A 13404-nucleotide genomic window follows, 5' to 3' on the forward strand; every position below is an offset into this window, starting at 1 on the left:
TGCAGAAATCACTTTCCAGATGGATTCAGGTCACCTGCCTTTTCGGAAGTGATCTGCCAGGAATCTGACCTGAGAAACCACGGATATTCAGCTTGCATCAAACAACTGTTTTAACGGGGCAGGAGGGTTAAGAATTTCAGCTTGGCAGCGAATTATCTTTTCATACAAGAATTTCAGTTGTAAAGGTATTTTTTTTTTATTTCAAACAAGCCACAAAACCCAGAGTATAGTTATAAGACTTGAACACCCTGAGTCTATTAGGCAGGCGGTAGCATCTGGCTCTCACCTGAGCCTGAGGGTTCGTAGCTTTTTGTGCCATGGGCGTCTTTGACAGTCCTTTGAAGCTCACAAACCCTTTCTCAGAGTTAATGTGTTTTAATTCATAAAATACATGTGGAGGATGATACAGGAAAACAATTACATCGAATAGTAATCAAAATATTTTTAAGATAAATTTGTTATATAATAATATAGTGTTTTATTATTGCATTAAATAATAAGATGAAGTGGCAGGCCTAACAACTACTGTAATTTCTGATAAGTGATGAATATAAATGATATTTTAAGATATCTGCAACAATTGTAAGGTGATGAGAAAATATCTGTGATTTCTATTGGGAACAAGGTCCCAGGGACAGATAATACTACACTGGTTTGTTGCTTAGTTTCATAATGAGAGGAGCCGCTATATTTCACGTAGAGGTTAGTAAAACAAAGACAATTTGTTTTTCCCATCCATGTCACAGATTCCTTAAATTCTCTTTGTGGACCCCAGGTTAAGAACCACCACACTAGAGTGATGGTCTTTCTCTCATTTTCAACACGTGCATTCTCCATAATTAGCTTTTTTTTTTTTTTAAATTAAAGTGTAGTTGATTTACAATATTATGTTAGTTTCAAGTGTACAACATAGTGATTCAATAGTTTTATAGATTTTACTCCATTAAAGTTATAAAACATTGCCTATATTTCCTGTGCGTATTACATCCTGTATCTTATTTATTTTATACTTAGTAGTTGTACCTCTTGATCCCTTTCCTCTATCTTGCCCCACCCCCTCCCCCTCTCCCCACTGGTAACCACTAATTTGTTCTCTGTATCTGTGAGTCTGTTTTTGTTCTGTTATATTGATTCGTTTGTTTTATTTTTTAGATTCCACATATAAGTGAAAACATGCACTATTTGTCTTTTTCTGTCTGACTTACTTCACTAAGGATAATACCCTACAGGTTTTGTTGCAAATGGCTAAATTTCATTCTTTTTCGCAGCTGAGTAATAATCCATTGTATATGTACACCACATCTTCTTTAATCATTCATCTGCTGATGGACACTTAGGTTGCTTCCATATCTTGGCTATTGTAAATAGTGCTGCTACAAACATTGTCCATAGCTAGCTTCTTAAGTATTCTTATTGCATTGTAATGATAAATGGCACAAAGCTACTTAAATGGTGGGGCTGTGTCATGTAGGTGGCAGTAAACCCCCCTATATTAGGAGTGGTCTGGTTGATGCAGATGCTGGTGTCTAATTTACAGGTTCAGTTATATCCAGTTGGAGAAAGCCTCCATCACCACGGGCTTAGTCTGAGGTCCCCTTTTGCATTACGAGTCCTTAGAACTGATTCTTTTTTTCCCTTCACCGTACTTCATCCTGTCCCAGCAGTGAACCCTCCAATCCCATAGAACATGTGACAACTATGCTTAGTGATGTGACAAGATATTTAGCCACTTGCAGGGAAAAAAAATTAGAAAGTGAACTATACTGTTAAAGAGATGTTTCTGCCAGTATTTCTAAACGCAAGAATCTGTTTTCTCCATGCATACTCTCCACAACTGCATATTGCCCACTTCTTTCCTCCGCTGGCTCCCTCCTGAGCCTTCTTTTACCCCCAGTAGTGGTGGCTGGCATAGAGGGACAATGGCAGTATTCTGGGATCTCTGACCATGGTTTGTATGTGGGGTGGTTCGAACCGCAGCACAGGCTCAGGGCAGCAGTTTCCATACTGACTCCTCTCAAAAGATATCTCATATTATTTTTGGCTCGTTTAAAGGGTGAAGGAGGAGGAGGAATTTGGAAGAAGGTGGGTGGAGGTGAGAAATTAGACTTCAAATTCCTTTTTCTAATACTATGCCCACCTCATTTTCTGTCTTCATCAAGGCAGATCTTGAACTTGGCCTGAATCACTTATTTGAAATATCATCAGCCTTTGGAAATATTTATATGAAAGTGATTTACTCCAAAGGGCATGGGTTTTGGGGTTGCGTCTTTTCTGAACTGAGTGACAGCGTTTGTCGCTGAGCTGACCCGGGACCGCAGCTGGTGCTGAGTGACTCCTGCTAGAAGACCAGGACTCTGCTGTGCGTCCACTTGAATCCCCTGGGAGGTGTCGGCTATTTATCCTCTAAGCAGTTGTTCCTAGAGCATTACCACGTGTTGAATGTTTTTCTACTCTGATTACAGATGTTCAAGTTCTTTGCAAAAAATCCCTTGAATAAACTAAAATGTTTCCATGTAAAAAGCTTTGACAGGGGAATGCTGAAACCACATCTGCCTGGAGACCGTGACACAAAATCCTTCAGTGCTTCGTCTAAATATAGTCTACTTTTAATTATCCACACAGAGAGGGCAGTGGCATGGGTAATCCAGAAATCACTGTGGTTTGGTTTTAGAATATATGCTTTCTCCTTGACTTGAAGGCGGGTGTGTGGAACAGAATAAATGATGCTCTAAGTGCATTGCCTTTGGAAGACTTGACTCGTTAGGCATATTGTCTGGTTTCAGTCTCCCAGTCCTACTGTGTAGGATCCTCCCCACCCCCTTTTACCCAGAAGATGGTTTCACCCTCACTTCCTACCCTCCAGCTCCTGGCCCCCAACTAATAATATGTACCGGCCGGAGCTGAGCTGTCTTTTCTCTGAAAGTCACCCAAGGCCTGTCATGCATATGGAGAAAGTATAATTTTAGTTTTGTAATGTTCAGCAGACTTGTTTTCAAATGATAGTGTACGTGATAATAGTGTAACACTTAAGAGCAGAGTCCCTAGAGGCAGACAGCCGGGATTTGAATCTTAGCTCTGTCACATATTAGCTGTGGCACCTTGGGCAAGTTATTTAACTTCTCTGTGCTTCAACTGCCTTATCAGTAAAATGGAGATGATAATAGTACTACCTTGTAGGGTTGTTTTGAAGATGAAATTTATAAAGCACTCAGAAGAGTGCCTGGCATATAGTAAGCATATATATATAAGTGCTTGCTGCTGTTATTGTTTTAATGAAATAAAAAGAAATATGGTATGTTTCATTCATTTATTCAGTACATTTCTCAAGCACTTAAAACTGTACAAAGCCTTCTAACTTGAATGTTGCAAATAAGAAGGTAAAAGGAGATGATCTAAGGGGACGGGAGTGGAAGTAGCAAATACGATCGAGATTATCTAGATGTCCTTGTTTTTAATTTTCCAGTTCTTCGAGCCGCTGTGGCCAGGAATGTGTCTGTGGCTGAAGGAAAGGAGCTAGACCTGACCTGCAACATCACAACGGACCGAGCGGACGACGTCCGACCCGCGGTGACGTGGTACTTCAGCAGGACGCCTGACAGCACCTTGCCCGGCCCCCATGTGTTGGCTCGGCTGGACCATGATTCCCTGGTGCACAGCTCTCCTCACATGGCCTTGAGTCATGTGGATGCACGCTCCTACCATTTACTGGTTCGAGATGTTAGCAAAGAAAATGCTGGCTACTATTTCTGCCACGTGGCACTCTGGACACCCGGGCACAACAGGAGCTGGCATAAGGTGGCAGAGGCCATGTCGGCTCCAGCTGCTGTGGCTGTGACCTGGCTAGGTGAGTGGTTTGGAGGATGGCTCTTCACCTCTCTGGCTTAATTCCTCCTCTGGGATACGGAGAGGAGTCAGGGAGCTGTATGTTCTGCATTGTTTTGGCCTTCTTGATATCAGGACAAACATGCTCTCTCCTGCATAGATCCCAAGCTGGGGGAGAAAGCAAAACTGGCTGAAATAGAATCTGGCAGGCAAGGGAAATGTTTAGATAATGTGGCCTCAGTTGTCTCAGTACCCTCATCTGAGAGGATATATATTCCTTTCGTTGTCGAGATTTGCAGGGTCGGGGGCCCTGCTGAATGGCTCTTTGAAATGGGTCTTTGTTGGAGGGAGAACACTGCCATTCTCCCTTTCCTTTTCCTAGACTCCTAGGTACTCTCTGGCAGGAGCTGGGGCTTTTCTAAAGCCCAGGGAAGAAAAAGAATTCCTTCAGTTAATGGGACACGTTTTTTTCACTGAATGCCCTGGAATGCCCAAATGAATTTTTTTTTGCAGATACCAGTCAAATCCAGGGGGCTTCCTGCTTCCCCTGCACTTCTGGAGGGCTCTCTCCCAACGTCCGATTCCCAAGGGAGGAGCAGAGTGGCCCTCAACTATTGCCCTCCTTGCCACCCATGTTACTGTTACTTGTCATATATGTGAAGGTCATTGTCATATCCTTTTCTTTTTTTTACCATGCTCATCTTCCCCATCTCTTATTTTCCTGAATGCTTGCCCTCCAGGGCTGACTTTTCCTAATTTTGTTACTATCTTGTAATTAATTGCAAGTGAACTTAGGCAGGATGGGGCCGGGTGGAGTGTGGAGTGCTTCGCTTCCCACGTCCATTACTGCAAAGATGGAGACAGGCTTGCCGGTTAGCCTCTTCCCTGTTTTGAGCTTGATCTCTCTACTGTCCCCTGACTGTTCCGAGCCCGCATGAAGGCATTTGGCATTGCTCTGTTAGGAGGTAAAACAGATCTTTAAAGGCTCAAAAATCATTTCCTCCTTTGTCTAACACTAAACATCCTCCCGCCGTGAGCCCCAGCTCATTTCTCAGCTCTTCCTTGTCTCTGCAGTGCAATCTTCTCCTGGGCTAGTGGCACATTCCCTGTCTGTTTCTTCCTAATAAGCTGTTATTTGGCAAAGATGGGGAGTTGGCAAGTGGGGACAGAGGGGGCAGGGAGAAGATGAGTAATAAAGAGAGTAAGCAGAGGGTCCATCCAATTCTGAGCGAGACCGGGCGGGGTGTTAGTCATCCCTGGGAGCAAAGTGATTCTTTGATATCTGCAAAGTGAAAGGAGCGGGTTCATCTGGCGAGCTTTTATTCCTGCCGTCTGAACCCCACGCGAGAAACTCATCATGAAGTACTGAACTGGAACAATGTTAGCCCAGCTAGAACTCTCCTTAGCAACCTTCAAAATAAAACAGATGTTGTCAGCACCAGAAGAAGAGTTTTCATCTCTGGAGCTGAATGTGTCCCACAGCCCTGATCCTCGGTGCATTGTGCGGTGCTGTCAGATCCCAGCGCGGACGCTCCGCACCCCTCCCCCACCGACTTAGAATCACAGCTCAAATGGGTCTCTCTCTCTCTCTCTCTCTCCCTTTTTTTTTTTTTTTAAGACAGTGCTGCCTGCACTCCAATTTGAGGGCTTCTTTGAAGTCCTCATGCACTGATCCCAGCCTACCCCGGGGGGGAGAGATGCAGCGACTGTCAGGAAACAGGAGGGGAGCTCTGGGAGGGAATGGGCTCTTTTAGCTGGAAGGGATTTGTTGGTGGCTGTGTTCTCCGGAGAGTGGGAAGAAATAAAGAGACTAAATTGTGGGAAAAGGTTTGGTTATTATTCTGAGGATCCAACATGGTTGTTGTGAAAGCTGTCAGTGTGCTTTTCCCTGGCTGATCTAAGGCCCCAGACCCCGCATCTCTCGCAGTTCTTTGCACATAATGGGCACTCAGTAAACGTTGGCCTGATGGGTAGATAAACCAGCACCAACACATGGGTATGTTAAAGTATGTGCATAGGAAAAGAAGAATTGCAAAGAAAGCAATAATGTTCAGCTCAGAATATTCAGAGATACTGCACACGGGCAAACCTGCCAGGAGTGTAAGTGGTATTCTTCTCCTGTCTTCCCCTTAAATCTCTCCTCCTTCCCTGTGCCTGTGACTCATACCATTACAGCTCCCTGGACACTTGTCAGGAGGCGAGTTGGGCCTGAGTACAGCAGTAGGCTTTTTCTCCAGGACCTCCTGATTGGATTCTCCGCTCAGCAGTGATCAGGCCTGGCTTGACACTGTGTGATTCTCTCTAGATCGACAACATGTCTGCGTATGCATGTGGATACCATGCCACATGTAAATTGGGGCCTGCTGAGGCTAACTGAGAGGTGGCAATAAGACAGGAAGTACTCTATTTAGATAGGTCATCTTATGTTGTGTGACTGTGGAATGTTGTCACAAAAGAGCTCTTGAGAAAGCCAGTTCCCTAGGCAGGTATTACACAAAATGCTCAATTTTGCTACCTGACAGATTAAAAATAATAACTACCATGTGTTGAACACTTACTGCGTGTGCCAGGGACTGGGCCAAGGGCTTTACACGCATTAAATATTTGATCCCCACAAACAGTGCGAGTGAGGTACTGGTCCCAATCCCCACCTGAAAACCACTGATTTTCATTTCGCTCACAATTTTGAGGGTCAGGAATTAGGGAAGGACTCAATGGGGTTCCTCTCTGATGCACATGGTGACAGCTGGGACAGCTAGGGCTGGGGATCCCCTTCCAGATGGCTTTCCCATGCACTTGTCACCACGTTCCAGGGCATCTCTCTCTGTCCCCACGTGGTGTCTCATCCAGGCCCTGTCCATGTGGCTTGGGTTTCTCATGCTGCCGTCTTCTCAGGACAGTCATTCTTCTTACACGGCAGCTGGCTGCCAAGACACAGGAAGTAGAAGTGCCTGGCTAGTTGAAAGCTATCCCTGGGACTGGCACAGTGCACCTCCACTGTTTTCTATTGGTCAGAGCCATCACAGAGTCTGTCCAAGTTCAAGGGGGTAGAGAAAGAGACCCCATCTCTTAATGGGAGACCAGGAAGGTCACATTGCAAAAAGGGCATGTGAGATGGGAAACGTTACTGCATCGTCTTTGGAAAATAGAATCTATGCAGCGGTTAACGCTTGTTCCTTTTATTTCAAAAGAAACGTTTAGAATGGCTTGGACAGAATTATGGCCCTAGGTCAAGTCTGTCCCAAGTATTTTCATCTTGAGGGGAGTCTGTCCCAAGTATTGTCATCCTATATGGAAACAGTTTGGCTTTGGGGATCAGCTTCACTCCTGAAACTCTAAAGCACAGAGTCCTAAAAGCTGGGTGGTTCTTGTCCTCATTTGCTTGGGTGCACTGAGTAGATGAGGGGTTGAAGCTGATTGGGGTCTTCTCACGTTCCATCGTGTTAACCAGAGAGATCAGGGCAATGACGTGAATGGGTCTGTCAAGTCCAAGAGCACTTGTAGCAGCTGGGAGGACTACAATTTTTTAGAGGGTAAGAAAAAATGTCTTTACTTAGGATGGATGCCCTACTTTTGAAGGGAAAAAGATTTAAGTTGGGTTGCAAAACGAAGTCCCATTTAAAGCAGGAGGCACAAAAATAAAATCAAGATCAAAAGGGATAAAAAAAAAACAAAACCAAAGAATAGGTATTGCAAGATGGTTGGGATGGATTAGTTACTGCATTTGAGCACTGAACTTGCTTCTGAAGTTTTGGAGAGTTGAGGCCAAAGAGATGTGATTATACAGTCCTCCTCTGATGATGGAAAACAAACAAAAGAGAGACAAACTTTTTCTTGGCATTGAATTTATCATGCGCTTTTTATTTATTTATTTATTTATTTATTTTTGGCTGTGTTGGGTCTTCGTTTCTGTGCGAGGGCTTTCTCTAGTTGTGGCAAGCAGGGGCCACTCTTCATCGCGGTGCGCGGGCCTCTCACTATCGCGGCCTCTCTTGTTGCGGAGCACAGGCTCCAGACGCGCAGGCTCAGTAATTGTGGCTCACGGGCCTAGTTGCTCCACGGCATGTGGGATCTTCCCAGACCAGGGCTCGAACCCGTGTGCCCTGCATTGGCGGGCAGATTCTCAACCACTGCGCCACCAGGGAAGTCCGATCATGTGCTTTTTTTATTTAAGGGGCATTCGATAGCATAATGGACAGTGCTTTCAACTGTTCTTTTACAAAAGCTCTAAGTGATTGTTTAAATGGATGTTTCTTATATCCACTCCCCATAAAAGCTGAAGGCATACATCTTAAGTGTGTGAAGGAGTTTTTGTAAGAAACTGAGTTACTATGGAGGACAAATGTTGCTTTGTGTTGATCCAATTTAGTATGTGGCTAAAACTATAGAGAATCTGGAGGAATGGCTGCTTAATGTGCATGTTAAGCCATCTCTCTCTGCTATCAGATGTCTTAAATGAGCCCTTGGCAAGAGTTGGATACTAATCAGTTCATGGTTGAGCTCTCTGCCTGAAGTCCCAGACTTCTGTGGTGTTAATTGGAGAGGGTTCCACGGGCTTCAGATACATGAGCAGGACACGGCAGAGCTGAGTTGCGCTATTCAGGCTTAGGCACCTAATTTGCATTCTTCCCCACTTGAGGACCGTCCCCTCTTCCAGCCGTGTGCCAGCGAGGACGGTAATTATTTTTCTCTAAAAGGAGCTGTTAATCTGCTAAGTACTTGGTGGAGACTTGAGAGTTCTTTGCCATCTACAGAAGATAAGATTTAGATCTGCAGAATTTTATGGGCAGCTACGATCAGCTGTCCATCCAGGATTATCTCTGAAGGCAGAAGAGCGATGGAGTCCTGCTCCACCACCTTCTAGGCGTGTTATCTTGGGCTTATCGCTTATGGTTTCTAAGCTTTGGTTTTCTTGGCTTCGTGGGATAATGCATATAGAGTGCTTCACGCAGTGCCTGGCACTTAAGTGCTCTATACATTTTCATGGTGGTGGGGTTGTGATTTATTGGTGTTTTTTGGGGGAGAGTCAATATAGAACATGCTCTACCCCACCAAGTTCTTAACCAGGTAAGCCACGGGGGTGTCTTAGGGCATGGAGAACGAGGAATGTGTGGGTCCAAAGAAAAGGGGCTGAGCTGACCACACCTAGCCCCTTTCTTGCCTCTGCCCCCAAATCTGGTAATTCTCTCTTCTTTCTCTGGGAGGAGTGAGTGAGGATGAAGAAAGAAAAAAACGGCATGATTGTCACTTTGGGTGTGGGGCATAGGTATTCCATTCAAATAATGTTATCTCTATTGCTCTGAAATGACTAATGCTGACTGCAACCTCATAATAATGGTTCTCCTAAGTGGGGTAAAGTAATAACAGCTCCTTATTTATAGCCTTCTCTTTTTAAATGTTAGAGAATGTTTAATTGGGCTTTTTGTTTTTTTGGCTGTGCTGCGAGACTTGCAGGATCTTAGTTCCTAACCAGGGATCGAACCCGGGCACCCGGCAGTGGAAGCCCGGAGTCCTAACCACTGGACCACCAAGGAAGTCCCAGAGAATATTTAATGGTTGTATACCAATGATGATAGTGGCAACTCTTTGACAATTAGTCGACTCGCTCAGCTGCATCTAAAGTACCTGCCCAGTTCAGGGTGATAAAACTGGCATCGGCAGAAAAAAGGGCCCTCTTCCTCCTGTTTCTTCTGACTCGTGCTTGCAGCCTCTTCATCTAATTAGCTCTCCCAAGTTAACTAAGCTTCAAAAGGGGGGTATTAGAACATGGCCCTGTTGTACACAGTTCAGGATCAGTGCCTCAGCTGTTATCATCCCTCTTGTCTTCTGGGATGCAGCTGGCTTTGAGAAGCATGAATAACTGGGTGTGTAATGAGGTTGTGCAATTCGGCCCTAGTGGGAGCCAAGCCACGGAGCCAAAGCCTCTCCTATGATTCTCCTCCCCGCCCCGCGCTGTGCAAGATCTTAGTCTTCGAACTTAACCTCCTTTGGGCTTTGATTTCGGTTTTGGTTTGGTTTGGTTTGGTTTAGGAAAAGTACGTGAAAATAGTATCTATCATATAAGGTTGTTCTGAAGATTAAACGAGAATGCAAGGAAAGCGTATGGCCTGGGTCCCTGGCATACAGGAAGCCCTCCATAAATGCCAGTTATTAGTATCCTTGTACTTTCCTTACAGAATTGTTGTGAGAGTGAATAAATGAAATCCCCCGGTTCAGGTCCCTGCATGTGGTAGGCACAAAATATCTGCTTTTACAAATTAACCAATGATTCGGAACATTTTCATTGTTTTGAAAGTTATAACAAAGGAGTTTAATGACCCATAATCAAAACACAAAGTCTTTCCTGCTGGGGCTTGCACTATGGGAGGCCGCAGCTTCAGGAGGTGGTGTGTAAATGAGCAGGTCGTCCTGGGAGCTAGATTAGGGAGAGAGCCTTGTTTCTCGGAAGGTTAGTGATGTAGTGCCTTAGACTGGCCTCAGTATTCTGTGGAAGGGCTTACGATGTGGGTGGGTTGTTTGTTTGTGTTAAACTTTTGGAGTAGAAATTTACCCAGAAGTAGAAAAACCACCAGCTTCAACAGTTATCAGTATTTTGCTAATCTTATTTTATCTCTCTTCCCTCCCCTAGACGCACACACGCACATACACTCTCTCTCTTTCTTTCTTTCCCCTGCCCCCTCTTTTTTTTTCCTTCTGGAAGAATGTAAAACACATCGCAGACATCATGTCATTTTGCCATTAAATACTTTAGTATGCATCTTTAACTGATAAGCATTTTTTAAACATAACCACTATTACATTCTTAGATGATTTCTTGATGAGATCAAGCAGAATATAGCAGTAATCAGTAGTGTAATGCTTATGCTGAAAATGAGCATTTTTATGCAAAATATTAAATTTAGTCCAGTTCAGCAAGTGTGTTAATGTCTTTTATGTACAAGGCACTGCATACATCGCACACACAGATGAATCAAGTAGGGGGTCCCAGACCCTGAGAAGAGCCCTATAGAAGGTCCATGAGGCAGACAGACCTGTAGCTGAAGTTCAAGGCAATGTTCAAGTGAAGTCCTCAGAGAGCAGGGAACCTGGCGGGTGGTAGGGTCTCTGTGAATGTTTGCTGAATAAGAAGTAGAGGTGGGACAGGCTGATGAGTTCACAGGAGGCTTCCTATTCAGTAAGAGAGGCTACCTGAAGAGGTCTGTGCACGATGGACCTTGAGGAATAAGCCCAATCTCTGCCAACAAGTTTTAAAATTGTGAAACAACAATAAAGGAAGATTTCCATACATGCACCAAAACATAAAAGAAATAGGAACCCACTCACACGCCTACCATTCTGATGTAGTGGAGTCATATCTTTTCTAGGAGTGTAAGTCAGAAGGCGACCTCCAAGGCTGGGGGATAGTTCAGATGACCTTTGCACATCCTTTAAATCACTGGAACTTATGCCTTGTAAGTCCACAGGAATCCACGTGTTTGTTTGTTTTTGCATTAGGATCCTCCTTTTGCGGGCCTAAGATTTAGTTTTAACAGAGAACAAGGAGACCAACCGGTCAATGAAGAGATTTTGCTCTTCTGCCAAGCTGGCATTCCTGTAACTAGATGCGCATACACTGCAACCCCTGTCCTCTCCTTTCTCCACATTTGGATACATAGATTAAAACAGATCCATCTAGGGGGAGAGGAGGGAGTAGAATGGAGGAATCGGCTCAGTCATTTACTCAGCGCCTTACTGAGCAGGTGTCCCAGGTGCTGAGGCAGAGGCAACAGCGGGAAGAAGCAGCGGAGGCGATGAGGGAGTGGTAACAGGTGTCACCGGCACAGAGTAGACGAGCGTGTACAAGAGGGCAGTGGGCGGTGGGGCTGGACAGAGGGCTTTAGACTCACACTCTGCAGGGCCTTGAATGCCAGGCTGGAGAGTGTGTTCTTCACTCAGTAGGTGAGAGAAAAGCCACCTGCTGGGAGGCTTCTTGAACAGGTGACCTGCTGGTGGTGTGAGCCTAGAGGCGGGTTGGAAGGTTATTACAATAGTCTTGGCTGGTGGCGGCAGAGGGCCAGGACGGGAATGGTGGTCGTGAGGTTTTCACTTCTATGCACAGATATTTATAGAGCACCTACTGTGTGTGAGGCCTGGAATGTGAGAAGTGGAAGAGACACTGAGGAGGGAGAATTGGGAGACTCAGGCACCGTCTGAAGAGGGTGGGATACGGCACACCTTTCAAGAGGGGGGACTGGGAGAGTGAATGGTGGGGTGTGGTACCAGGAGCAGCGGTTGGAAAGTTAGGAGGAGGGGCCGGCTGTGCGCGTTTGGAGTGAGGCTTTAGCTGTGTGTGTGTGTATGTCTGTCTGTCTGTTCCCCTGCTTTGGCCCCAGCTGTGTCTTAGACTCCAGGTTCAAACACTGGCACAGAGCTGTGTCCGTAGCATCTTGACTTGGTGTCTCCATTGCATCTCAAGAATAACACATTCACAACCCAATTCACCTCACTCCGCACCCACCTCTGCCAGCACACCCCCCACACCCCCGCCACACATACACGGACCAGGCACCAGTCTAAGCACTTTCACGTATATTATTTTAACTATTAATCCTCATGATAACATTATGAGGTGGTTACTGTTATCCTCCCCATTTTTACAGATGAGGCACCAGAGAGGTTAAGTAATCTGCCCAAGGTCACACAGCAAGTGAAGGCAGAGCCAGGATTCAAATACAGTCTGGCTTCCAGACCCCTGGCTCCTCACCACTGCTCTTTACTGCTTCACGGTTTGTTGTTCAGGTTAATGTGGTGACACATGTGAAGGGTCTTCGCGTTGTGCTCGGAATGGAGCAAGCTGCTGCTGGCTTCATGAGGACTCTTGATGATCTGGTGTTCCCATTTGGTCCTGACAGGACTGAGGAGGGCAGTCTTGCTGTGTGCACAACCAGTTCAAGCCTGTCCTATCCACATTAAATAAACTTGGTTGTCCTTGTCCTCACTCTAGTTGCTGTGCTAAAGTCCCCCATGAGGAAAGGGTCTGAAACCCTGGATGTGGGCTAAGTTGGGAATACCTCGTCTTATGCATGTGATGGTGTAAATACATTTCAGTGTTTGTTCCACAGTCAGCAGTCACTGGAGAGGCAGCGTGTGTGTGAGCACGCTGCCCAGGGCCAGGAAACCCCCCGAGCTGTGCATCTTTAGCACATTCACCTGTGAAACGAGGTGGCCGATGACATTCTAGCATATTTCTCTGTAGCGTCCACATCACTGAGGACATTCTCCCATCAGCGGGCAGAGCTGCGCTGGTTCAACTTCTTATGGCGCAGGGTCCAGGCTCACTTGCAATTAAGTGCTTGTGAAGATGACATTTGAGGGAATTCGGATTTTGAGTTCTTTCCATTTCCTGGCCACTGAGTCGTTCTTGGGGAAGCCATGATGTTATACATTTCGTTAGAAGTATAAATCACAAAACAACTGTTCCTTGACCTCAGCAGTTTATAATTTGTATGAGTCATAAATAAAAGCAACGTTAAATAAAACTAAACTGTTTGATGGAGGTGATGTGAATACAGTGTTGGCAAATGGAAAGTTCTGTTTAGGTAG

General features: G+C 45.3%; 1 protein-coding gene across 1 annotated transcript in view; it reads left to right on the plus strand.

Annotated features, from left to right (window-relative positions):
• Positions 1-13404, plus strand: part of PTGFRN (prostaglandin F2 receptor inhibitor) — a 76704-nt gene that overhangs the window by 35507 nt on the left and 27793 nt on the right. Inside the window, exon 4 of the mRNA XM_057527157.1 lies at positions 3464-3844. Within this exon, the coding sequence (XP_057383140.1) occupies positions 3464-3844 (381 nt within the window). The remainder of the gene's footprint in view (positions 1-3463; positions 3845-13404) is intronic.

The sequence above is a fragment of the Balaenoptera acutorostrata genome, chromosome 1 (assembly GCF_949987535.1).
Source record: "Balaenoptera acutorostrata chromosome 1, mBalAcu1.1, whole genome shotgun sequence".
NCBI classification, from domain to species: domain Eukaryota; kingdom Metazoa; phylum Chordata; class Mammalia; order Artiodactyla; family Balaenopteridae; genus Balaenoptera; species Balaenoptera acutorostrata.